The 27,815-nt window shown below is 38.6% G+C and overlaps 2 protein-coding genes across 5 annotated transcripts in view; both read left to right on the forward strand.

The window, feature by feature from the left end:
* Positions 1 to 27,815, forward strand: part of sypl1 (synaptophysin-like 1) — a 454,480-nt gene that overhangs the window by 360,028 nt on the left and 66,637 nt on the right. The gene's annotated exons all lie outside the window — the stretch shown is intronic.
* On the forward strand, positions 58 to 27,614 carry LOC127510738 (protein bicaudal D homolog 1-like). 4 transcript variants are annotated; one of them, XM_051890720.1, is made up of 9 exons: positions 58 to 602; positions 11,070 to 11,282; positions 11,429 to 11,581; positions 12,399 to 12,872; positions 14,820 to 15,941; positions 18,071 to 18,222; positions 19,670 to 19,880; positions 25,199 to 25,279; positions 26,560 to 27,614. In XM_051890720.1, the coding sequence occupies exons 1-9, from the start codon at positions 378 to 380 to the stop codon at positions 26,683 to 26,685; spliced, it is 2,757 nt and encodes a 918-aa protein (XP_051746680.1). In that variant the 5' UTR covers positions 58 to 377; the 3' UTR covers positions 26,686 to 27,614. The 4 variants fall into 4 exon arrangements, with proteins under 4 accessions (XP_051746680.1, XP_051746679.1, XP_051746681.1 ...); XM_051890721.1 differs by having other exon boundaries at positions 60 to 602; positions 25,209 to 25,279; positions 26,560 to 26,697; XM_051890719.1 differs by lacking the exons at positions 25,199 to 25,279; positions 26,560 to 27,614 and having other exon boundaries at positions 19,670 to 23,117.

Consider the following 27,815-nt stretch of genomic DNA (forward strand, 5'->3'; position numbering starts at 1 on the left):
GTCACGTTACCAAGCAACGTCCGCGAGACTCAATTCATATGCATGAGCTCAGGCTTCGGGAAGGGCTGCAGCAAGATGGGCTGACGTCACAGCAGGAGGAGAGAAGAAGTGAGTTGGGCCACTTTCCTCCATCCTAGCGATGATGGCGTCCCAACACCCATGATCAAGCAAAAAAAGAAGAGAAAGAAAGAGAGAAAGAAAGCGAGGCTCCTGAAAGGATCGCGATGTTTATTTTTCACTCGGATTAAATTCATTCCTTAGTTGATAATGTCTGGATCATTGACTTTGTACTGGCGGTTCGGGTAAGGTGCAGGTGCCTCCATCCATCCGTTCATCTATCCATCCATCCAGCGCAGTGGAGGGCACGGGCCGGGCCGATGGCTGCTGGGGGAGGCGGAGGAGGATGCGGGGAGTCGGTGGATCATTACCGGGCGGAGGTGGAGCGGCTGACCCGCGAGCTCGCGGAGGCCAACCGCGAGAAGGTCCGGGCGGCGGAGTGCGGGCTCGTGGTGCTGGAGGAGAACCAGACCCTCAAACAACAGTATGCGGAGCTGGAGGCCGAGCAGGAGACCCTCAGACAGGAGCTGGAGCAACTGCAGGAGGTACAGACGTCTCGTTCTCCTCTTATTCACTGTGGCTCCTTTTTAAACAACAGGCCTGCTGTGTTTTATATGTTACAGAACAGAATTAAATAGAATAGGCTACATCTGAGAACAACAAAGTAGAATAGAATATTGTCAAAACTCTGGTCATGTCATGTTATGGAATAGAACATTGCCAAGAAATATGTTATGCTATGGAAAAGAATAGAAAACAATAGAATAGAATAGAATACTGGCAAATAATCTGGTTATGATAAATAGAATGTTTCTAAGAACAGGGATAAAAGAAAATACTAGAAAGTATACATTGGGAAATATATATATATATATATTTCCCATGTCTACTATTTTAACTACATGAAACATGAAAATGTTTATATGTGTGTATGTTAGATTTGATTAATCAGCGCTGTCAAATCAATTAATGTGGATTAATCGCACGTAACAAAAGTATGTAAATATATTTGTTCACACACACACACACATATACAAACTTTTATGTTACATGCGATTAATCCTGATTAATCGATTTGACAGCACTAATATTAGTGCTGTCGAGTCGATTATTCACGATTAATCGCATCTAACATACACACAGGACATACTTTATTTTACTCAAATCGATTAATCGCATATAACATAAAAGTTTGTAAATATATGTATACATACACACACACACACACACACATATATATATATACAAACTTTTATGTTACATGCGATTAATCGATTTGACGGTACTAATATATATATATATATATGTGGATTAAGTAGTAATGATGTGCTGCATGAGATTCAAGACTAATTGTTTGCAGCATGTAGTTCTAATGATCTACTTTTCCCTTTTGAATTCTCATCAGCTATCATAGAAGATTTGAGTAAAGTCGCGGTCACACTAGACTTTGAGCATGCAAAATTTCTTCGGACACTGCAACGGTCGTGATATGACGTGACATGTTTTTTATAAACATAAATTCAGCATATAATTAAAAGTAATACATTCGAAATGTAAAAAATATACAATCTACTCGACTGTACTGCGAGAATATCGTTCTTTTCATTCAGCCAAGAGGTCACGCCGTGACGTATCAATCTTCTACTGGTCACACGGCTTCACATGATGCGAATTCGCAGGTCAGAGTTCACCAAACTTGAACTTTGGAATGCAGCAAAATGTGAAACTTTTCGCATGAGCTTGCATTTCCGGTGTGGTGAGAAATCGAGTCCCCCCAGGAATCGGGTCTCCTTCAGGACCCCGAGTGATTGCATTGGTTCAACAAACTTTTAATGGGTAGTATTTTTAGCGCCTGATTATAATTCCTGCAAAATCACATTATGATTTATATCGTTTAAAATGCGTTATAATGACCATTAATGTTTTTTAAATTACATGGTTCATATACTACTGAAGCTATAGGTTGTGAAATTAAGCATTTCTCGTTCTTACTGTTTTTTTTTAGTTAATGTACTAGCATAGCATACATCTACCCGATTAGCCTGCTAGCTTAGCTTATATTATATTAGGTATGTTTTTTGCTTCCAATATAGTTCCCAATTACATCTTTTAAATTAATGATGTTTGTGTGTACTTAGCATGAAAATTCATTTATTAAAAATTTGTATTATTATATACTATACCACATTGCAATTATTGTGTAAAATTAATATTAAATTACTCTTTACAGAACATAGTATGTTGCAACAATCCTTGTCCTTATAAAAACATTTTTAGGCATGGTTGTGTTTCCAGTACACAATACATATGCATTTATTTTATATTTCAAGCATGTTGTTTGTGCATTTAATGCAATAAACATCATACCATAGTGAAATAGGTTATAATTAGTCAAGTCATCATGATAACAACTTTTGATCAGGCATTACCGCCTGGGTCCTAAAGGAGACCCGATTCCTGGGGGGGACTTGATTTCTCAAGACACCGGTCTGATGCATTCGCATGCGTTTGAATGGAAGTCAATGGAATGAAAAGTGCAGTGACCGCCCCATAAGCAAGAGATTTCACATCATAGTTTTACAGCAGATGGAAACATGAGTGTCCTGATGACGAGTCGCACACTAAATTATGTTTTTGACTGATGCATAAGGACATTAATCTTCATCCCATATTGCTTCCTCATCTATATTCTCACAGCCTGAGTTTATCAGTGGATCTAGCGTACTCTTGCTGACTGCAGTGGACTGCACTGAAGGTTAGCACAGGGCGACGGCTGCCAGCAAACACGCTCGTGGATAATAAGATTGAGACGGTCGAAGAGCATGTCTGCTTCAGGAGTCCTCCATATGCACTTGAATACAAAGACTGTCATTGAGATCCCCAAAAAATCCAGAGCCAACAGAAAATGGAACAAAACTATAGAGTGATGGATTTATGATTATTTTTTAAAGAATTGTATTACATTCTTAGGTTTTTTTGTGTGTGTTGGAGGTGATGAAAACAGTAACTGAAAATGAGAATTGCAGGCTTCACTTTTGAATTGGCATTAAATCTCAATGAACTGTATTGATTTAACAGATCAGAGGTCTGCGCTGGAAAACTGGTCACACAAATTTGGCATTCAGTGATATTTTTCCGTGTCATCTATATGATAATGTGCCAGTGTTGTGAGGAATGGGAAGAAAGTCATCGATATTTTATGTGGTGGAAATGTGGTCTGATCCCAAAAGCGCTTTTGCTCAAGTGTATATGCATGATAATATGCATAGCACACAACTACGAGGTAAAATATTATTTTTTTTATTAAGGCTAAGAACAATCAGTGTGTCTGAAACCACATACAGTCTGAGCAGGTGCTACATATGAATTTAAATTTACCTTGTGACTCTTAAAAATAGTATGAATATGGGTAGTATGAATGTAATCCTAGTGACAGTAGTGACAAATTGGGTCCTCCCCCCGAAATCGGGTCTCCTTTAGGACTCCAAGCGATCCCATTGGTTCAAATTGCTTTTAATAGGTACTCTCTTTAGCACCTGATTACAATTCCTACAAAATCATGTTATGATAAATACTGTTTCAACTACGTTATAATGACCATTTATGTCTGTATTCGTTAGCTTATATAGTAGCATAGCATATAGTGATTAGCTTAGTTTTAATGTAATTATGTGTTAAATTAAGTGTTAAATGTCCCAATATTTCAGTTATAAATAAAACAAATCAATGATGTTGAATTATTCACTTAATATGCTTATTATTAGGCTATTAACAGTTAATCAAGTGTAAAAAATTACGTTCAGTTGGTTTTATTATACACTAATGTTTTTCGTACGCATTATATAGTAAGCTATGCATATTTTAAATTAATATAATTCGTAAATACTTAGGATAATCATTAACTGACAGTTTGGGGAGACACAATTTCGAGGGAGGACCCAATCTGTCATGACACCGGACGTACTACATCCGCCATGTTGTTACTGTCATGTGACCTACCAGCATCGGTTGCATTGCTTCACTGCCATTCATAAATCCTCTCCTGTGGCCTCATGGGATAGTAAATAATGTCCATCGTATGCAGAATCTTGCCGTAAATAGTAGTTCATCCAGGTACTTTTCGCCTACTGTTTTTCGAATACTACATATTCGGACATACTACTCTGTTGGCGTACTGTTTTTCGCATACTATATAGTAGGGAAGCATTTGATTTTGGTCGCAGACTCGTAGCATATATGTTATTGATTCTTTTCGGTAGTGAAAGAAATATAAGTGAATTGTAAGTAAGCATTGTAATGTATTATCAGCATTTTTCTCCCTTTATCCACCATCTTGTTGCTTTATCTGTATTACATTTATATATATATATATATATATATATATATATATATATATATATATAAAGCAACAAGATGGTGGATAAAGGGAGAAAATAATGCAGATAACACATTTCAATGCTTACTTTTATATATATATATATACATATATATATATATATATATATATATATATATATATATATATATATATATATATATATTGTGGCAGCTCATGTTTTGATTTTTTATTGTCATTATTGATTAATCCTGATATAATTTCTTGCAATATGCATTTTATTGGTAATTATCTGTCTTTCCCGGTGTATGAAATAGTAATGGTAATCTGAGAAATACCAGATGAAGAAGGCATCTGCTGATATATTATTCATAAATGTCTATTTTTGACATTCACGACTCCCCATCGCCCTGGGATGCTACTATATCATGAAACTGGAAAAGAAAGAGCAGTAATATAATTATACATTTAAAATTATATACAGTTTGGCTTTTTGTTTTGCAAAAGCATGTTTCCCAGAGTCTTTGTTTGTGTTTTCTCTGCAAACCCACAAACCCGTGAGCTGAGAAGCTTCCAGGAGCCTAATGTGACCTTCCCAGGAATTCCCATTACAATCAGCCATTCATTACAATCACTATTATTAGTGCACAAGTATTTCCCTTCGTAATGAGCAACAGTTCTTTCAAAAGCTGTTTTATAGTTGTTTACTTGGATTCCACTGCCCATATGAATCATTCAGAGTGAATCTCCAAATCACAATTCCCACAGTCTTTCTTAATAAACAAGCAGAACTGACCGTTCATTGGCTGATTCCAGTAATCTGTGTTTGCAATATTGGCAGAATATATCAGTTGTTGTTACGGCTTGCCAATCAAAGCACAACATTTGTTCCTTTAATATCACAAACACAAGCAAAACAGACTCTATTTTAGACAGTCTGGTGTCATCTACAATGTCTCTGATATATATCCAACCTTCAGTATGACTTGTGAGAGCGTTTTTAACTCCGACTGAGAGTATATTGTGAAGGCTTTGAGGATTGAGTTTGTCTCAGAGCAATAACGCTTAGGGATATTTGAGGTTTTATCTTATTCTGGGGGAAAAAAGCATTGGTTGCACATCTACAGTATGTTTTTCACATTTATTTCCATGAGAAATATTAGGATGAGTTAAACATTGTTTTCTTGTGATGCTCTTCAGATGTTTTTGGATGATTATTTAATAAATTGGATTGCTTTAAAGGCTTATTATTAAGGTAATTTTCACATTTACTGTAAAATTGCTTCTTATTTGCTGTTGATGAGATGCTTGGGCTCGTAGACCTGCATTTTCTAATTGGTGGTAATATGCTTTAAGAACATGCTGAAGGGGTTTTCCGGATCATTTCTGACTGTGGTTAGTGGATGTGTGGCTGGTGATGTACGTCAGCGCTGCTGGACTGAAGATGAAAAATGCAGAGGTGCATTAGTTGGCGCAGCTCAGAGCTAAAAGCATCTGCTACATCGTCGCTTTAACAAGTATGTGTATGCAGATTTTCCTCATGGAGACGAGATTTCAGAATATGTACCCAAACCACCTTGTGTGGGAGTGGGGCATCATATGATTGATTATGATATAGTGTTAAAAATGAAGACAAAAAGTATTGTGGTGCTTTTTGTTGTTTACAGCAAAGACTTCTGCTTTATCTTTTGAAATAATCCAGTGACAGATCTCTTTGGAGTTCATGCTGAGTTCCTGAAGCGCTCTGGCCGGAGCTTGGAGACATGTCTGCTCCTAGTTATGAATTATGGATCGGAGAGATTCAGGCACTTAGAAGGGAGACATGTGAACGTCAAGCTGGATAATACGCCGAAAGAAACATTCGCTGCATTATTCACGTGACGAGTGGCTTCATTAAAACACTCCCTGGTTGAATCTCACATGCCCAGGTCATATTTAACATATTTGATTTTTTTTTTTTTTTTTTTGCATTTTGACTACTTTAAAGACAAATAATCACATGCATCCAGGCATTTTACATTTAAGTTTTTTGTAAATGATCTTGTCAAAACTGTAATGCAATATAAATAATTTAAAATATATATACTTAATATATATTAAAATACATAAAAAAAAAAAAAACATTTTAAATTTTATCATACACTGCTTATCTCTTTTATAATCTAGCATCAATCTGTATATATCAAGTCTTATATCACAATATCAATGTGATATGTTAACGGTTGTCAGTCCACATAATGAATATACATCCTAGTAGAATATATATATATATATGAAATGTTTTATCATACACTGCTCATCTCTTTTATAATCTAGCATCAATCTAGATATATCAAGACAAACTTCCATGCACACTTTCACAAATGAGATGGACGAGGAAAAGGATTAATGATGATTATTTTGTATTATGCAACAAAAAACACCATGTCAGACACGGAGGCGTCACTTTCACCGGCTCTGTCTCTCACAAACGCTATGCATCAGACACACGCTGTTTCAGGACCATCTGATCGGATTCCTGTACAGAAATAAACTGACTCTGAGGTGGTTTTGAGCTCTGCTGCAGAGCGGGTCACATATAAAGGTTCACTGCAGCCCGCGGGCCTTCATATCGATCCGTGTGTCTGTGTGGACCTCTCTCCAGAAAATTATAAGGCTCGGCTTACCGCCTCTCACATGAGCTGCTGTACAGCACCAGCAGACATCTGTAAAACCGGCTGTTTTCACTGATAGATAGATAGATAGATAGACAGATAGATAGATAGATAGACAGATAGATGGCATCGTGCCTCACTAACAGACACTCACAAATGTACACTGCGCTGTGGGAGTGAGAACTGTCTGGGGTGTGTCTGAACAGAAGGAGAGAGAGAGGGAGAAGGAGAGAGAGGGAGGGAGGGAGGGCTGGTGTGAGAGTCAGCTTTGTCTTTGTGAGGAAAGAGAATCTCCTGGGTGATCTCCACAGTCCATGTGTGTATTTTAAGTGTGTGTGTGTGTGTGTGTGTGTGTGTGTGGTCCTTATGCAGTAAGCAGGATAGATCTTGACACAATCCATTCTTTTGGAATGTCCGGAAACATCATCATCACACAAAGATTAGGGGGAGTATGATGGCATCATACTCATGAAAACAAATATGATTAATATATAAATTATATACATATATATAATACATCCACATGTATTTATATAAATATTACAAATATGTATAATTCATCATACTTCACACTAATTTACTGATAAATAACTGTAGTGATGTTATATATAAAAGTAAATGAATATAAATAATATTATGCATGTGTTTTCTGAACTGTTTTAAGCTGAGGTATAAATTCTGGCTGTTTGCATCCAATATTTCCTATAATTAAGTGTGTACTATGCATTTTAGTAATATTTATTAATATTTTTTGAATTAACTTTTATTTTTAGTTTGAATAATTTTGTTCAATGTTTTTGCCATTTTTTATTAGTTTCAAATATTTCTATTTAGCATTAATTTTTTATTATTTCAGTTTTAGTAATTTATTTAAAATACTGGTGCTGCGTGTCTTCACATTCAGTTGTCTTTATACCAAACATTTAAACATTGAGTGCATTTGAAAGCTTATTAAAGAAACCTAAAGAGCTCAGATTGTGATCATCATGATTCCAATGCTGAATGAAATATTACTGCACATAGAAATATTATCCACAAACTGTTGTTGGCAAATTGTTTTTCTTTAACGTGTGGGAGACAACTATGTATATCTCTCTATTCCCGTGCTTACATTTAAACAATAGTGCCACTGCTGACTCATTCTCACGCGGCGTGAATGATGTCATTGGTTATCATCCAATAACAGCAGAAGGAGAAGCATCACACATCCCCTTAAAAGATTCTTACATCAGTTTGACATTCAGAAAGAATATGATCTTCTGTTTCATTAGTCATGATGGGTGATACAGCATGCTCTACAGCTGTGTTTCCATCCCAAGGTTGCGAATTTAACTTGTGTGCAAAATTACAATTTCCCATAAAACATTTGCATTAGTATTTTTATTGTTATTATTAAAAATTATCAAGGAGTAATAAATGCTTTATAGGGGACCTATTATGCCCCTTTTCACAAGATGTATTATAAGTCTCTGGTGTCCCCAGAATGTGTCTGTGAAGTTTCAGCTCAAAATACCCCACAGATCATTTATTATAGCTTGTCAAATTTGCCCCTATTTGGGTGTGAGCAAAAACACGCCGTTTGTGTATGTCCCTTTAAATGCAATTGAGCTGCTGCTCCCGGCCCCCTTTCCAGAAGAGGGCGGAGCTTTAACAGCTCACGCTTCGGTTGCTCAACAACAACAAAGCTGGAGAATCTCACGCAGCCAAAATGAGGATTGTCAGTAACGGTGTTCAGCCTTACATTGTTCAAACCGGAGTCGACACTGATGGAGAGACTCAGGAAGAAGTTACATCTTTTAGAATGAAACTGGACGTTTCTGAATGGTTAGTGGATAAATTTATGTAGTTGCTGTGGAGTTGATTCAGCTCATCGACTAGCATGTGCCGTCATGTTAATCTTTTTTGCAAATCCAACGTTGAATTGACCCTCGTTTGTGAAGCAGTCCGGCGTAAAATGACGGCATGTCAACAACACTCTACTACAACAACTCTTCCTCTTCTCTAAAGCAGCCCAACATGGCCTCGCCCCCTTTGTTGCATGTTCCTAGGGGCGGGGTTTATGTAAATTTAGGGGTTTGTGATGTCACCAACCCGGGAAGAAGCTCGTTGTAGTCCCTACCAGCCGTTTGTTGTAGTCCTTAAAATGCGATTTCTGTAAAAGAAAATATCTCCCTTTGCATTGAACTTTGAGCGTTGTAACTTTGCAGATGTTGTTTATGATCAAACAGCAACATTACACACTAACTAAAGTTAAAAAAGTGAAATCATAATCAAGGACCCCTTTAAATAAATATAATATTTTCATTATTTTTTATTATTGCATTGTGTTATTCTAGTTTTGACCTAGTTTCCTAAATAACTAGCCTAACTTTAACCCTCTTCCATGTCCTGGACTCATCGTTACACTACATTTTCCAATAATACAAGATTTACATGTCTGTAATAATTGTTTTCATTGAGCCTCCCAAGAGAAAATCTGGTCCCAAAGTATAATGTCTAGGATTAGAGATTTGTTCAAATGGTTTGAGCAATAGTATGCTTGACTTAACGAACACCACTAACTACTTCAAGAGTTCAAGCACAATTCTGATCTCACCCTAGTGTAAAAAACACTGAGTTTTCCCAGCACAGCAGGACTGACTGCCCATGAGAGAGAGTTTGATTGAATTTCCAGCTTAATGGAAAAGCCCAGTGGCATCTGTTTGAAGGGGTCCATCGGTCTCCATCCATGCAGGGAAAACACACTTCCCTCTGAGCGCACAAGACTCATTTGGCTCTCTCTACAGTGAGCGACTGTGACACTCTCGCTCTTATGAAGGAGGAAACACAGTAAAAGAGTCCCAGCTAACAAAAATATGTTGTAAGAAGATTTGGCTAGCGTTCCCATTAAGTTATGAAAATGTAATTTCTGAATGTTCAAAACGTCCAGTTTTTTAAATGTTTTCAAAACATATTTGAACGTTAAGGAAACATTCCATTTTATCATTCTTCAAACATTATGTGAATGTTACTTTTGAATAACATTCCGAAACGTTGAAACATTTGGAAAATGTTATATGAAAATAACGTTTCTGTGCTAACATTTTGAGAACGTTATTAAAGACCTAAGATCAACTTTGAACAAACGTTCTATTAACATTACTAGAAGAACATTTGTTCACAATTTTGAGAGAACATTCCCTGTTACTGGGGACATTCAGCAAATACTACAGTCATTCTGCCTCCTATAATGCATGCAATTAAACGTTTGCTATCAGTTCTGTCCCATAATGCACTGCTCCATAAGTCTGTTATTTCTTCTCTCATCCCTCTTACCTGGAGCGTTGAGCTCCTATACACCTCCCAATTGATTTTTCACGCTCTGAGTTTCTGCTTCTCTTGGCTGAGCGCTGCATTGATTTTCTCAGTGTCTTATGCGAGATCACCATTGTCATCTATTCCACTCACGCCTTCCGGATTATAGCCAATATTGCCTGAACTTCACCTCACATTACGAGGTCACCGAATCTGTGTCTCCTGCAGTTTACAGCCTCTCCTTTATAGGATCTTTGTCCCAATTGTCTGTTTTTAGATATTAAACCCAGGGTTATTATCTTTAATCAGAGCTAATACTACTATTCAAATGTTTTTTGTTGCTAAATGAAGCTGAAATAAAATAAAATGTAAATATTACATGGAAAAACTTAGTCTAAATGAAACTTAAATGTATCTGAAATAAATTTAATCTGACCATTCAGAGCAGAGTAGACCAATCACAACAGACTAGGCCATCTGACCAATCAGAGCAGAGGAGGCTCTTTTAGAAAGGCGGGGTTTAGAGAGACTGAATCTTTCATCGAACTGTTTCAGACACTGTGAGAAAAGAGGTGATGCTGCAATGTATATTATGAGAAAAATTACAGTGTTTTTTGACTTTTGATGCGTGTAAACCCATTTTAGGAGACTCCAAACATAATTAGAAGCCTTTAAAATAGCATAATAAGGGCACTTTAATTTACCATTTGTTCTTCTCTCTTCCTCAGGCCTTCAGCCAGGCGTACACCACCCAAAGGAAGGTGGCTGAAGATGGGGAGACCAACGAGGAGACATTACTGCAGGAGTCGGCCACTAAGGAAGCGTACTACATGGGCCGCCTGATGGAGCAGCAAGCCGAGCTGAAGAGCAGCAGATCGCAGGCGTCCTGCACACAAGCCGAGAACGAGAGACTCGGCTCTATCCTACAGGAAGTGAGAGAGGTGAGAAACTTGAGTGTAAAGGGGTTTTTAATAGACGGCATTAATCAGTTATAGGCTTGACATTGTAGATGTATCTCCGTAAATGTGTACTCACGGTTATGACAAAATTGTCGCTCTTTATCTGTTTCTCTCTCTTTGTCTCTCAGAGTAATGAGATGTTAGAGCTGCAGAGAAGCCGGATGAGAGAGGAGATCAGAGAGTATAAATTCAGAGAGGCCAGACTACTGCAAGACTACACTGAACTGGAGGAAGAGAACATCTCGCTGCAGAAACTGGTATCCACGCTTAAGCAGAACCAGGTAAACACGCACACAATTACCCTGTTTACACTGACACGGTTCTGGCACCCAATCTAGAACCATTGCGTGCATTTCCACTGAAGAAAAAAAAGAAAAAATTGTCTTTGCACTGGACCTTATGTTCTCAGAACGAAAAAGCAATAATGTAAGTTGAAAATGTCGTCACCAAACAGTTTTCAAAACAACAATACAAAACTAGATTGCTTCCATTATATGCGACAATGCAACATGCATTAGGTCGACAAGCTGAATGTTACTAATTTTGATTCTATATAGTTGATTCAACTCATGGACTAGCATGTGCCGTCATGTTAATCTTTTGTGCAAATCCAGTGTTGAATTGACCCTCGTTTGTGAAGAAGTCCGGTGTAAAATGCATGTCAACAACACTCTACTACAACAACTCTTCCTCTTCTCTAAAACAGCCCAACATGGCCTCACCCCCTTTGTTGCGTTTTCTCGGGGGCGGGGTTTATGTAAATTTTAGGGTTAGTGATGTCACCAACCTGGGAAGAAGCTTGTTGTAGTCCCTACTAGCCATTTTTGTAGTCCTTAAAAAGTGATTTCTGTAAAAGAAAATATCTCCCTTTGCACTGAACTTCGTAGCTTCGTAACTATGCAGATGTTGATTATGCTCAAACAGCAACATTACACACAAAAAAGTGAAATCATAATCAACGACCCCTTTAAAAAATATTCTCAAAACTAGGAGTAAATCCAAGACCTTTATGCATCATGATTGTTTGTGGCAGATTATGTAGAAACAGTCTCAGATATTTCCAGAATCCAAGCAAATGGTTATTCTTCATTCTTTCAGGTGGAGTATGAAGGCCTGAAGCATGAAATCAAAGTTCTGGAGGAGGAGACAGCCCTGCTTAACAGCCAATTAGAAGATGCACTGCGCCTGAAGGACATCTCCGAGAGCCAATTGGAGGAGGCTTTGGATGCTCTGAAAAGTGAGCGAGAACAGAAGAACACTTTGCGCAAGGAATTAGCACAACATCTAACCGTGTGCGACGGGGCTTTCAGCTCAGGCTGTGCCCATCTGATCGCCTTGAGCTCAGCACCACCTAGCGGCAGCGCAACCCCGACAGCCGCCACCTCGCCCAGCAGTGAGGACGGTAGCAAATGCAATGGGCATCTGCTCCAGGGCGCAGCGGGTTCGGTGCTAAGCCGACTAAACGGAGATTTCAGGTCTTCGAGTTTGAGGAAGAGTGAAATTTTGACCCCTGACCTCTTCAGTGAGCTCAATGGCCCTGAGATCCTGAAACTCAGACAGCAGATTCAGCAGGTCAGTGTGAAGGGGCGGGGCATGTGTCGACCACGCCCATATGCTGAATATATAAACAGTATTAACATGTATATAAACATTTCCATTCATTTTTACAAAGGAAAGCTTTATGTTGCCAATCTACCTCTTTAATATGTCTGATTAGATGTTTTTAAACTCATCTTTTTATGCTCATGTTCCTAAATAGTGAGAAATGACTGCTGCATTGCTTTAGGCGTTGTTCTGTTTACAACGGGATGCTGCAGTGTCGTGGGATGAAATATGAGACCACCATACGCACTAATGTGCCATGCTACAGGCTTATTTATATCTTTCCCGTCACAAGAGATCACTGTTCCTAAAGTGCAAGTTCATTTGAGTCATATACATATGAACTTTGCATCCATGTTAAACATTGAATATGTGTTAACTGTACACTTAAATTCAATGCTACAAATGGCCATAGAGAACACTTTATGGTGTAAATCATTATTCCAGTAGATAATAGCAAATAAAGGTCACTCTAATACCTCCATTGTTTCTCCTAGATAGCAGTGAGATTAAATTGAGAGCAGATGGAGGCTTTGCTGCTTCTCAAATGTTTTTTCATGAAACAAAGACCCCAGTAATTTTGTACTTGCCTCCTTTCAAGTTCCAGAAGAGTTCTCAATATGTGCTCAGATTTGTCCTGGTAATTCAAAAGCAATTTTTTCCAAAACTATTGGTGCGTTCAAGTCCTGCTGAGAAGTTCGTATTTACAAATCAGGAAATTGTAATTACAACGTCAGGTGCGTTCAAATCACTTTAGTCAGAGCAAGATAGTGACGTACATTTTCTATCAAAAATACAGATTTTTTTAATTCTTAATTTTAATTTTTAATTCTACAAAATGATGGATAAATAATGTGCATCAGGTGTGTTTTTATTCAATTTATTAAGGTACTGCCAACTGAATTGTTATATAGTCATAATTGTACAATATGATCATATTTTGTACCTACAGAGGCTGCATTCGTTTTCTGGTTTCTCACTGACGCACCCCCCAACTTGGAAAAACGAGGCTCAAAAAAAATCCCAAGTCGTAATTACGACATTGTGGTGCTGTTCAACTCGGAAATATGATCTTTCCGACATGGTTTGAATGCACCATATTATTAAATGCATACGAGACAAAGATTAATTTAAGAATTTTCCATTAAATCCCCTGAGAAAGATCTGTCTCTGAGAAATAAAAGGTGAATTTAAAATAAGAATTTTGAACCTGGCTTTATCCAATGCTCAGATTTCTGTTCTGGAAATGTGTGCAATTTAGTGCATATTTAATTAAATATGCAAATGAGGCATTATCTAACCATAACATTTCAGAAAGCTTGTAATACAAAATAATTGCCTTAATGTACTGTGATTAATCAACTGTGGAAAGTATGGTGATATCTATTAGTTACATTTTTTACTGTATCCACCTGTAGTGTCTTGCCTTAAAGGGATAGTTCACTCAAAAATGAAATTTTTGTTATTACTTACTCACCCTCAAGTGGTTCCAAATCTGTATGAGTTTCTTTCTTCTGTTGAACAAAAAAAGAAGAAGATGATGGCATTAACATCCTTAGTAAGAAAAAAAATAAAAAAATACTATGGATGTCAATTGGTGCCATCAACGGTTTGGTTACCAACATTCTTTGAACATTCTTCTTTTGTGTTCAACAGAAGAAATAAACTCATACAGGTTTGGAATAACATAAGGGCGAGTAAATGATGGCAAAATTTTCATTTTGGTGTGAACTATCCCTTTAATAAGCAATATGAGCTGCTGGTTAGTTGAATCAGGTGTGTTAGATAAGGGAGACCAAATGTGCAGTGGTGGGGGGACAGATCAGTGTTTGAGAAGCACTGATTTAGACCAGCATCAGGACTAACCCGTATAAACCAGCAGGTAAATTCAATAGTTGGCTTGTTTATGTGTCGCAGGTGGAACGGGAAAAAGCATCTTTGCTCATCAGCTTGCAAGAATCACAGGCTTTGCTCCGTCACACGCAGGGGGCGCTGACGGAGCAGCATGAGAGGGCCAGTCGCTTGGGCGAACGGTTCCGAAAACTCCGCCGCCAGCGCAGCAGCAAGGAAAACAAGGAGGAAGAAGAGGGTGATGAAGAAGAGACAACGTGCATCCCTAGCAGCCAGGAGGGGCCGAGTCTGGAGTTGCTGCAGTGTAAGTACAGGGTGGCCGTGACGGAAGTAGTCGGACTGAAGGCGGAGCTTAAGGAGGTGAAGGATAGATATAATGAGTGCGTGGAGGCAAGAGCACGGGCGGATGAGCAGGGCAAGGCACAACTGCAGGCTCTGGAGATGCAAGTGGCAAAGCTGGAGCGCAGCTGCAGGGAAGGCCGGGAGAAGGCGGTGAATCTGGAACGCGAGCTGCAGGCAGCCAATAACACGGCTTTAGAGACGCATGGAATTCTGGGAACCGCCCAAGATGAGCTGGCGACATTCAGCGAGGAGTTAGCGCAACTTTACCACCACGTCTGCCTGTGCAACAATGAGACACCGAACCGCGTTACGCTGGACTACTACCGGCAGGGCAGGACCCCGACGCGCATTTCCACCGCTGGCCTCAAGGGGCAGGATGACCACCGGGTGCTTCTGACCCCGCGGCTCGCACGCCGCTTGGCGGCGATTAATGCTGCAACATCCGCCGAGTCGCGTAGCCCGTCTGACTCACCATCCAAAGAACCTCTCACTGCTGAGCAGAGCCCGGTCAGGACGCCACTGGGTTCACCCATCGTTAGTGCCTCTTCCTCGTCATCATCGTCATCCCCAGCGCCCGAGTCAGCCACGGTTTCAGAACTCCGCCGCGAACCCACCAACATCCACCATCTCAACGCCATCATCCGCGACCAGATCAAGCACTTGCAGAAGGCGGTGGACCGCTCGCTCCAGCTGTCCCGCCAGAGAGCGGCTGCCAGCGAGCTCGCCCCGCTGATGGACAAGGACAAAGAGGCCTGCATGGAGGAGATTCTCAAGCTCAAGTCCCTCCTGAGCACAAAGAGGGAGCAGATTGCAACCTTGCGCCTTGTGTTAAAAGCCAACAAGCAGGTAGGCTAATCAGCTCTATTTATTACCCTGCATCCTATTGATTGCCATGAGGCCTGAGAGTATTGAACCATGGGAGTCCTTACATTGACTGAGATTTTCAGACTTCTCATTAACGTTGCTCTGTAGCTTCCATGTTTCTTGGTAAAACTGCTACATTTCCGCATGGGTCGCTGTCTTTTGGCCGCAGTAGTCTTGCATACCAAGGTTTGTAATTATTGGCATAAATTCTGGTCCACATAGCAAATTATTCTAGCCAACGTCTCATTAATGTTGCTGTGTAGGTTCTACACTTCTTGGTTAAACTGCTGTATTTCCACATAGGTCACTGTCCTTCGGCTGCAGTTGTCTTGCATACCAAGATACCTCATTAATGTTGCTTTGAGCTTCTACGCTTCTTCGTTTCGCAGTGGGTTGCTATCTTTCGCCTACAGTAGTCTTGTGTACCAAGATGTTTAACTATCAGAATTAAGTCTGGACCACTTTGCAATTTATTCCAGCTTCACATTAACACTGCTCTGTAGCTTCTACGCTTCTTGGTAAAACTGTTACGTTCCCACATGGGTCGCTATCTTTCACCTAGTCTTGTATACCAAGATTTTTAACTATCGACAGTCTAGTCCACTTCGCAACTTACTCCAGCCAAGAAATGTCCACTTAGACAGGAACAGACCATCTGAGTGGATTGTTAAATGACCAACCAGAGTTTGTTTTTAAGGGCGTTTTTTAAATTTATTGCATTTGAGCAGTCTAAGTGCGGTCTTGGGTTGATATAATGGGTAAAAACTCCAAATGATCTAAAAGGACCCACAAATGAACCGAACAAAAATGAAGTGAGTCGCACTCTTCCCCAGGGTCCGCCCCTTCCCCGCCCTACCACTCCCCCCTTTTAGCCAGTCACCGCTCCATGTGGAGCTCAACCCAATCTCACCCCCTTCCCAGCCATTTCCTGCACTCCACGTCTTGCTACACGCATAAGTCTAAGTAAGTCTAAGTGCGGTCTTGGGCTGATATAATGAGTGAAAACCCCAAATGATCTAAAAGGACCCACAAATGAACCAAACACAAATTAAGCGAGTTGCACTATTTCTCAGGCTCCGCACCTTCCTCGCCCTACTGCTCCCCCCTTTTAGCCAGTCGCCGCTCCATGTGGAGCTTGTCCCAATGTAGTCCCCTTCCCAGCCACTTCCAGCGCTCCATGTCTTGCTACACGCCTAAATCTGTCAGTCGTTCAAAATGACTCACAAATGAACCGAACGCAAATGAAGTGAGTCGCACTATTCCTCAGGCTCCGCACCTTCCTCGCCCTACTGCTCCCCCCTTTTAGCCAGTCGCCGCTCCATCTGGAGTTCGTCCCAATTTCGCCCCCAAAACCCCAAATGATCTAAAAGGACCCACAAATGAGCCGAACTCAACCACCTGTGGTTTGATTCATTCCCACTTCCCACCGAACTGAATACCTTTCAAAAATGTTATATTGCCAATCTGGCAAACGTCGGCAAATCTAGCGATTAGTTCTTTCTCAAAAGCTCCAGCACCTTGTACATGTGACGTTTCAGGTGGAACGGTGCACCCCGACTGAGCTGTTTGATTAATAGCTAGTAATATGAAATGTTGATGAAAAGGGACTGTTCTATCCGACACATCATTTCTTTCTCCTTGTTGGCCACTGTGTGATATAAAGCATGTTGTATGACCCTTCCAGGCCAGAGATGATTAATGGACATTACGATTTATAGATCCCACACCAGAGAGAAAGTGCTGTGCTATATGGGCCAGCAAGGTAATTACTACATCCATTATTATGTGCAAAACAGGAGTTCTTTGTTACTGCAATGACAAGCATTCACATGAATGAACAGTTCATGTTAAATGACATTCAGTAGAGTTAGATTATGAATTAAAGAAAATATGTACTCATTATTCTTAAAGTGGGCAATTATCAAATCAAAGGAATTACTTGTTAAATATATCCCATATATCAAAATTAACACGATATAAGGATTTTATAATGGTAACAGTGCTTTCTTATATTGTCTATATTCTATCAGTAGAGGTTTAGTAACTTATTGTTGGCAGAACCAGTTTTTTAAGACACAAAGTTGGTTGTATGACTCACTGGTATTTCACAGACAGCAGAGGGGGCCCTGGCCAACCTGAAGAGTAAATACGAGAACGAGAAGACCATGGTGACGGAGACCATGATGAAGCTGAGGAACGAGCTGAAGGCGCTGAAAGAGGATGCAGCCACCTTCTCTTCCCTCAGAGCCATGTTCGCCACACGGTGAGAAAATGCACCATAACGCTATAATCAAGCTGACTACAATGAAGCTATTTAACAGTGAGCAGAAATATCTTTTTTTTTTTTTTTAAACATTTTTTGCAGTCAGATCATCTCAGTTAAGATGAGAACATTAAATGGCATTTGAACAGTAAGATTTGCACTAAATACAGCCTATAAAAATAGAAAACGCAATGATAAACAGTAGAAGCTAAATATTTACTACAAAAAGGACATACTGTATGTAGAGATTATTTCAAGAACTGAATCATTTATTCGCAAACAATTCATTTAAAGGGGACCTATTATGCCCCTTTTTACAAGATGTAATTCAAGTCTCTGTTGTTCCCAGAATGTGTCTGAAGTTTCAGCTCAAAATACCCCACAGATCATTTATTGTAGCATGTTGTAAATGCCCATTTTTGAGTGGAAGGAAAAACATGCTGTTTTCATGCATGTGTCTTTAAATGCAAATGAGCTGCTGCTCCCCGCCCCGATTTCCAGAAGAGGACTGAGCCTTTACAGCTCGTGCACTGGATACTCTGCCAAAACTAAAACATCTGTTTGGTTTTGATTATCATCTCTATAGTGGTCACGCTCACGTGACATTGCAGTTCTTCATTATCATAAAGTTTATTATCTGCATGCGTTTTAAAGCCATATCAGTCTAAACTTCAAATATATTGTTTTCTGAGTGCACACATCTGACACACGCACACAGAAAGCTGTCTGTCAGACGGTGCGTCGTGTGAGTATTAAACTAAGTTCTCTTTCAAGTCTTATTGCACTAAAACTGTCAAATACACACAAGGTTATGTCAAAAACACAAAGTTCACATAAACACAGTTGGTTATGTCTGTGAACGTAAACAGCAGGGAAAGAAATCACATGTGTATATTAGATCTGTGTATTAAAGTGACAGCAGCATAATATACAGTACCTACTGCTGTATATGCTGTTAACATGAACCAAACAACAAAAGAGAAACAGAAAGTCACTCACTGCTCTTGACTGAATAACTTTAGTAGTTTTAATAAGAATACATTTCTTACTCTTATCTGGCAAGGAGATAAACATGGCGGACTGTGTACAGCTCACTCAGGGGAGGAGCTAAGCTACAAGGGCAGATTCAATCACCAGTCGTGGGCGGGGCCTGTGCAATGTGACGTCACATTGGAGCACATTCCTGAACGGCTCATTTTGAAAGACTGTTTCAGATTTATGGGGAAAATAACAAACGAGGCGGATGGATTTTTTGCCACAACAGGGTGGTTGTGTACACACACTGCAGACACATATGTTCCAAAACAACATAAAAGTGAATTTTGCAAAATAGGTCCCCCTTAAATTAACCATCCGAGCAAAGCGATTCACCAAAATGAATCATACTTTACAATACTAATATTTAACTTGCAGCCCAAATACTAATTTTTCCCTTCTCTCTGATCAGGTGTGATGAGTATGTGTCTCAGCTGGACGAGATGCAGAGACAACTCGCGGCAGCGGAGGACGAGAAAAAGACGTTAAACTCTCTCCTCCGCATGGCCATCCAGCAAAAACTTGCCCTCACACAGAAACTGGAGGACCTGGAGTTCGACCAAGAGCAGACGCACCGGACCCGCGTGGGAAAACCATCCCGGCTGAGGAGCGGCACGCCCAAAGTAAGTGGAACGCCAGTCCCGCCCCTTCCCGACACTCCTTTGACAATTACAGAGGTCCTTACGGCAGCAGCCGCCATCACCTCGCCCACCACACCCACCTTTATGCCTACCCAGCCTTCTGCCCCAAACAGCCCGCCCTCGCTGGAGGCCCCATCGTCACCTGCATCATCCTCCTGGACACCGTCAACCACGCCGTACAGCCACTGGGCCATGGGTGTCCGGGCGTACGTCGTCGAGCCACACTCTTACACCCATCTACCTACTCATACCTCCATCCTGGCCCGTCGCTATGCAAGCGAGTCGCACTATTCCCCAGGCTCCGCCCCTTCCTCGCCCTACCGCTCCCCCCTTTTGGCCAGTCGCCGCTCCATGTGGAGCTCGTCCCAATCTCGCCCCCTTCCCAGCCACTTCCAGCGCTCCACGTCTCGCTACACACCCCCCTCGTCTACCTACACCCCTTTGTATCCCAGAAACTACAGTTCCCAGCATCCCCGCTACTGACGGGTGCCGCAGAGAGGATGACACACTGGTTTCTGTTTTGAATGTTTCGGTTTTCGTTTTTTTTTTTTTACCTCAGGGATTTAATGGAGCACAAGTGGCCCGGCCTTCTTCAAAAGAGACTGTTGATCAGTTCTCAGGACGCTGTGTTCTGTCCCAATCTGAGTGCACGTGGACTGTTCAAGTACACGTCCGAGAGACTTTAAATCAGATTCAACAGGACATTACATTGACAGAATCAGCTTTTGTTTGGGGTTGTTGGCGTGTATCAGGGTGAATGTGTAATTGTCACACGATAGACTGAAACCTTCGCTGCGTGTCTGTCATTATTTGTTCGTACAGAGAGTCAATATAGCAACAAGATTTTATATGAAATGCCAATTTCAGTATAATTTCTATTTAGGTTGTGTATAATCTGAGCAAGCTGGCTATGTTCGGAATGGAACACTAGTGTACTGCATACTGCATCTAGTGCAGTATATAATAGGGGTGTGACGAGATCTCGTGCCTTGAGATCTCGCAAGATTAAAATGTGACAAAATTTCTTGTCGAGATGAAAAGCTGTCTCGTGAATTGCTATGGCGGAGTGTGAGGGTGAAATTAGGTTAGAATATGCCACCGCTACATTTACATTACGTCTCCACTGTCATTTTGATTTTTATAGAAATAAAAAACATTTAATTCAGTTGGATAACGATCGCTTCAATCCCATCCAGCTCATCCAACACAAGCTGCAAAGTCGTACGTAGTGCAGCAGGAATCAGAGTTCACTAATCATGTGATGAGAGTAAGTGACGAGATGACTGATAGAGGATTCGTTGCTCAACAGAGCCTAAGCATCTGACAAATGCACGCTCAGCACCGCCACCCCCTATTCACAGAGTACTAATTATACGCAGAGTATTAATTTCTGTTTATACTGTTTATTTCTATGATCAATTTGTGGAAAGGGGTTCAGTTAGGAGGTCAAAAGTTGTAGAAGCTCATGACCTTCTGTCATTGAGGATTTCTTAAAAATACTGTGTAAAAATCTCGTCTTGTTTTTGTGAACTCAATCTCGTGTCTTGTCTCGTGACCTAACCGTCTCGTCATATCCCTAGTATATAATGTACGCTGCCTACTGTTTTTAAAAAAATAGTATGCATGCACATTTCAGTTAACCTGCTACTACATTATCAGTTATTCTCACTAAGTTGCTTTTATTTCAGCAAAAGTCACTTAGTTATTATCTTAATGACTCCATTTTTAATCCAATTTTGTTTTATTTTATTTCACTTCAATGTCTTAACTACTTTAAAAATTCTGGCTATGTTCCAAATGGAATACTAGCGTACTACTGTACTAACTGCATACTGCGCAGTATTCACTCTATACTATATACAACCATTTAAATTATTTCCTGTTGCATAATGCATTCTGTTTGACTTAATATTTTTATGAAATAATGCAACGGGAAATATTTAAAATGGTTTTATGTTACATTGAAAAAAAAAAAAGGAATATTGCAGTGTTGTCACATGACCTCAGTAGGTTGTGTTTAATTCAGTTATGTCAAAAATATATATATATATTTTTAATTTTCTGCATTTTTATTCAGGTTTGTGTAAAAATGCTTTCATTTTTGACTGATTAAAAATCGAGGATCATATCAGTTAATCCGACATTGGAAGGTTAAGTCGGGTGCAGTGCATTATGGGATACAGTATTTCCTTCACTGTGCACTGGTTGTAGTAGCTCATCTGGGTTTTCTGTTAGTTACATACTGTGCACAGTATGCATACTGCGGCATGCTATTCCAAACATAGCCATATTTGATGTTGCCACAGTGCCATCCAGTGGATAAACAGTATAAAAGTGGCCCAGCCCATGTAATGGTGAATGTGCAAAAATTGTTGAGTCACGTTTATAAAAATACAAGGCACCATTTTAATTTACAGTCAGCATCAGTCTGGGCCAGATGTGAAGTTGCTTCAGATAATGAACTGATAATTAATGTTGTGAGTGCTTACAGGAACCCGATAGTGACACTGCATTGAATGTATGTTAATGATGAAGTGATGCAAATGTCCAGATGACTAAATTCTCAGGGAATATCATTCATTGTCAGCTGTCTAAAGGTGGCCATTAACATTGTACAGTTTATTTACAGCAGTTGCATTGATGTTTTTATACACTTTGCCTGTTGTTTTTCCCCTTACACATTCACATTTTTGGCAAAACCCCATACTCCAGAATTTAGAGCCAAATAACATGCTGCCAAATTGAGCAGGAAGTGTCACAAAGCACTTAGAGAGGGACATGCATGGGCCCAAACATCTGTTAAACGTATTTTCTGTTCAAATATTGCTGTATTTAATGAGAGGTGCTTGTGTCCCACCATTACACATCTGCACATCTAGTCACTTGACGGGCCGCACACACACTTCTAGAGCCAAAATCAGACCCAAACATCCCTACAAAACATCACACAGCGCTCGAAGCATTTGACAGGTATCGAACCCTCAACCCGACCCTGCCATGATTTCCCTGCATGCCATTTTAACTGCTTGTTTCTGCTAAATACATTTTCAAATTTTATTTTCAAATAAGTGGTTCATTCTACAATTGCTGCAATTATTCCTATATAATATATTAAAAATATAATTCCAGTTTCTAGTATAATATATATAGAGAGAAAGAGTGAGTGCTGTCAAATCGATTAATCACAATTAATCACATCTAACAAAAGTTTGTAAATATATATGTGTGTGTGTGTGTGTGTGTATATATATATATATATATATATATATATATATATATATATATATATATATAAAACACATATATACATACAAACTTTTATTAGATGTGATTAATTGTGATTAATCGATTTGACAGCACTATTGCATTAGTAAAAATATAATGTATATAAGACATCTACATCTACATCTAATATATATATATATATATATATATATATATATATATATATATAGTGCTGTCAAATCAATTTATCGCGATTAATCACATCTAATATAAACGTTTGTAAATATATAATGTGTGTATATAAAAATTATATTTTTTCTAATGCAACAGTGCTGTCAAATCGATTAATCGCAAAATTTGTTAGATACGATTAATCGTGATTAATCGATTTGACAGCACTATTGCATTAGAAAAATATAATTTAATATATATAAGACATCTAATAGTAATATAAATATATATATATATATTAGTGCTGTCAAATCGATTAATCGCATCTAACATAAAAGTTTGTAAATGTATAATATGTGTGTGTATACACATACACATACACACACATATACATAAACTTTTGTTAGATGTGATTAATCGCGATTAACTGATTTGACAGCACTATTGCATTAGTAAAAATATAATTTTATATATATATATATATATATATGTGGGTGTGTGTTTAAGACATCTAATAGTAAAATTGTTATGACCTGATATGAAATGAGAAATATTAACTTTTTTTGAACATTGCTTAGTAGATTTAACATTTAAATCATGAATTTGATTTTTGGGAGAAAGCAAATTACAAATAAATGAAATGTAATTATTTTAATGGAAATGTCACCGTGATTGTAGAATGATCCAATTCAGTTTTTAATTTATTAATGCTCACACAGGCCTCAGTATTGCATGATATTGAGTGTAAATTTTAGTTTCACTCTCTGTTTGTGATTTGTAAATCGAACAGTGGAACTATAAGTAGGGGGCGATCATTAAAAAGTATCAGAGTTTTTTTTTTTCTCTATCCTTGTTTATTTTAATGCGCGGTTTTATGCTGATTTTCCTGCATTTAAGAAGTCAAATCTGAGACTGATAAATGGGTGACACTGATTGGCATTTGTTTTGGTTCGTACCGAAGGCTTTACGTAATTATCTGTGATCAGATGAAGCAGTTTTAGGAGCGTGTCTTTCAAATCAGGACAGAAACCTTGTGAGACCTCCTCTCTGTTGCACCCGTGCACCTGAGGCCTGAATCGCACAAACACGTATGCACATGATCACATGATCATGACATCATGGCTGCACATCTCCAAAATCAAAAAGTCCAATGTTTCGCCATCTTATTCTGACTGAAACCTGTCAAATGCTTCCTGCTTCCCGCATCACTTTCTCTTTGGTTTTCTCTCATTCATGACATCCATCTGCGACCATCTGCACTACTGGAGTTGTAAATGAATGTGTTTTCTACTGTGTGTTACTGAAAACTAACAGCCACTTTGTGCAAATGCAACACTTTTTGAGAGCAGACTGTTATTCATGTCACTGAATGTCCCTGTCTGCTGTCATATGCATGTGTATACGGCAAAACACTGTATATGTCTGTTGTTACCTGGACCGTAATGTTGTATATTCTTCATATATACTGTAAATAACAGGTATAAATGCATCGATTGAGTCTGCGTCCTCATTACAGTTGGGACTGTTTTTGTAAATGTTAACAAGCAACATTATATTTTGATATTGGAAAATGCACCTAAAAACTAGCTTAAGGTAGATGGAAGATTCTAGCTGGTCCAAGCTGGTTTAGGTGGATAAGTAAGAGATCTGACTGGGCTGTTAGACCATCTTGGACCAGTAATAAACCAGCTATTATTTCAGAAACCTGTTTGACATTGATGGTGCTAAAGCTATTATGTTGCAATAGAGAGGTAAGTAAAGGCTATGTCCCAGTACTGCCATAATGTCCTTTTACATATTCAAAAGTGTGCACAAATTGGGACACGGCTTATGTTTATTGTCTGTGCTACTCTTGTCTCGCTGCTCCATTCTGCCCTCTAGCTGTGGAAGGACTAACCTGTCAGTCTCTTGTAGATAGTCAGCAGCCTCCTCCTGCCTCAGTGCCACAGCTCTACAAAGAACTAAACACACCGCTCAACCTACAGGTAAACAAGTCACTCTTAGAAACAAAGATTCAGTGGGGTTCTATATAGAACTCTAGGGTTCTCGACCAAAGACTTTATATATATATAAAGATGGTGCACTCATGTTACTATGAATGGGAGAAAGTGCAACGTGCAATATGGCGGAAAAAGCCTATAGAGTATCTCAGGGATGACGTGTTTTTGTAGGCCAACCCGGAAGTTAGCGGCGCACGGGTTCCCTCGATCGAAAGCCTATGCATTTTTCTCATAGACTTTTGGAAAATCGCAAAAAATAAGCTCTGTGTTTAACAAAGGGTTATGACACTTACACGTTTTGTCTATCAAGATAATCTTTACAAGTTAACACAACGTTTTGAAGCCTAAATAAAGTCGTCAGATATAAAAAGCTAACAGTAGGCTATAAACGGACTACAGCACACAATGGTCGCGGATCAACGTCAAGCTTCCTCAAACTTTTTAAAAAACAATTTAAAAAACTATTTAAAAAACAACTTTATTTAGAAATGAGGCATTTCAAAGATGGCCGACAAGTGAAATGACTTGTTTTCTTTATTCTCGACTCATTTTTAAAGAACCGTTAATGCCAAAAAGGTTCTATATAAGGAAACATGTCTTATAATTGCATAATATTGTCATGTTTAATGGGTTATTTACATTTTTTCTAGTGATAAAGTATGTTTATGAGTGGCTTAATTCATTAAATTTAATTAAAAATGAATTAAAACTAAATTCATTTGAGGTCAGTAAGATTTTTTTTTAAATAAATTAATACTTTTATTCAGCACGGATGCATTAAATTGATCAAAAGTGACATTAAAGACATTTATAATGTAACAAAAGATTTCTATTTCAAATAAACGCTGTTCTTTATGATATGAAGCAGCTGTTTTCAATGTTTCTTGAGCAGCAAATCATCATATTAGAATGATTTCTGAAGGATCATGTGACACTGAAGACTGGAGTAATGATGCTGAAAATTCAGCTTTGATCACAGGAATAAATTATATTTTACAATATATTCACATAGAAAATAGTTACTTTAAATTCTAATAATATTTCACTGTTTTTACTGTATTTTTTGGTGAACACACAAGAGACTTCTTTCAAGAACATTAAAAATCTTACTGACCCGAAACCTTTGAACGCTATTGTGCTAATTTAGAACTATGAATGGTTACATTTAATTTTTACAAGCATTTATCTTTTCTTAAAACTTTAAATATCTTTGCTCTTCCTCGGATATGTGTTTTATTTATCATCTTCTGATCTGTGTCTGGCAGCAGATGGGCTGTAGTGGCGATTCTCCAGGATTCAACAACAGCAGAAGGAGTCAGATCACGTTTCCCTCTCAACTGCCCAGGTCTCTGGACCCTGAAGCTTTTCCCCCTGATTCCTGCCTCTCGTAGTGTAGATCCGAGGTGCTGCTTGGAGCTTAAACACCACAAGAGTGCCTCACGCCCGCGACCTTACCACACCAACCCCAGTGATCCGTGAGAGTAAAGATGTGTCGGACTTGAAGCAGGCGCTGCAGACGGATCGATGTATAACATCAAAGTACCGCAAGAGCAATACTTGTGTTTTTTATCACTCTGCAGCGCCGCTTCAAGTCAAACACACCTAAAGACACACTACACAAGCCACAGAGGTCCTTAATCACATAATGCTCTGACATCACCATTATGGGTCATGTGATCACGGTGTACATTTGTATCCTTGTCCAGCAGCTTTTTGCCTATGACCCCTTTTTTTCACACGCCAGCTTGAAAGTGTTGACGTTTCACAGTTTTGTCGACTGAATGGGATGTTGTACGATCACTGATAGGGTGAAACAGGACATGGACTCTTGAATAGAAAGGGAAAAGAGAACGCAAATGTTTTTACAAATGTCAAACACTGATACTAGCACTATTAAAGTGGAATAATCACTGAAAATGCTCTAGTAGTTCGCGGCAAGTTATGATGTTTGATGAAACCTTGACAGACCAAATATGAATGTTCAGGGTTTAAAACAAGTTAAGATTTATAGACAACATCATGCTGCCACTTAATTTATATATATATATAGTTTATGAGGCAAGATATCCTTAGAATAAACACAGTTTTATAAGAATTAATATAAAATATGATCTGACCTTTCAATTTAATATATATGATTAAAATCAATTAATATTTTTGATTAACATATATTACTATCAAATTAAAAACACTTAATATTATTAATTAGATTGACACAAATTAATGAGTATTTTATTATTTATATACTGTTATATTATTTATTAATATTTTGAATTACGTTTTATTTTAATTTTAGTTTAAGTTTCAGTAATTTTGTCATGTGCTTTTGTAATATTTAGTATTTCTTTCTTTAATTTGTGTTTAGCTTTAACATTTTTATTTCATATATAAACTAAAAATATTAAAAAATGGCTTTTAAATTGAATAAAGTCAAAATAAAATATAAATATTAGACGAAAAACGTAATTTTTTAAGTTCAAATTGAAGTACTACAATTAGTAAAACAAATAAATACAAATAA

Source organism: Ctenopharyngodon idella, chromosome 4 (assembly GCF_019924925.1).
Source record: "Ctenopharyngodon idella isolate HZGC_01 chromosome 4, HZGC01, whole genome shotgun sequence".
Taxonomy (NCBI): Eukaryota; Metazoa; Chordata; class Actinopteri; order Cypriniformes; family Xenocyprididae; genus Ctenopharyngodon; species Ctenopharyngodon idella.

Excerpts from the sequence above, each read along its gene's own strand:
- LOC127510738 (XM_051890719.1), top strand. The coding sequence starts at position 378 with ATGGCTGCTGGGGGAGGCGGAGGAGGATGCGGGGAGTCGGTGGATCAT. Across the intron at positions 11,283-11,428 it reads TCCTACAGGAAGTGAGAGAG|AGTAATGAGATGTTAGAGCT; the intron begins GTGAGAAACTTG and ends TTTGTCTCTCAG. Across the intron at positions 15,942-18,070 it reads TGTTAAAAGCCAACAAGCAG|ACAGCAGAGGGGGCCCTGGC; the intron begins GTAGGCTAATCA and ends GGTATTTCACAG.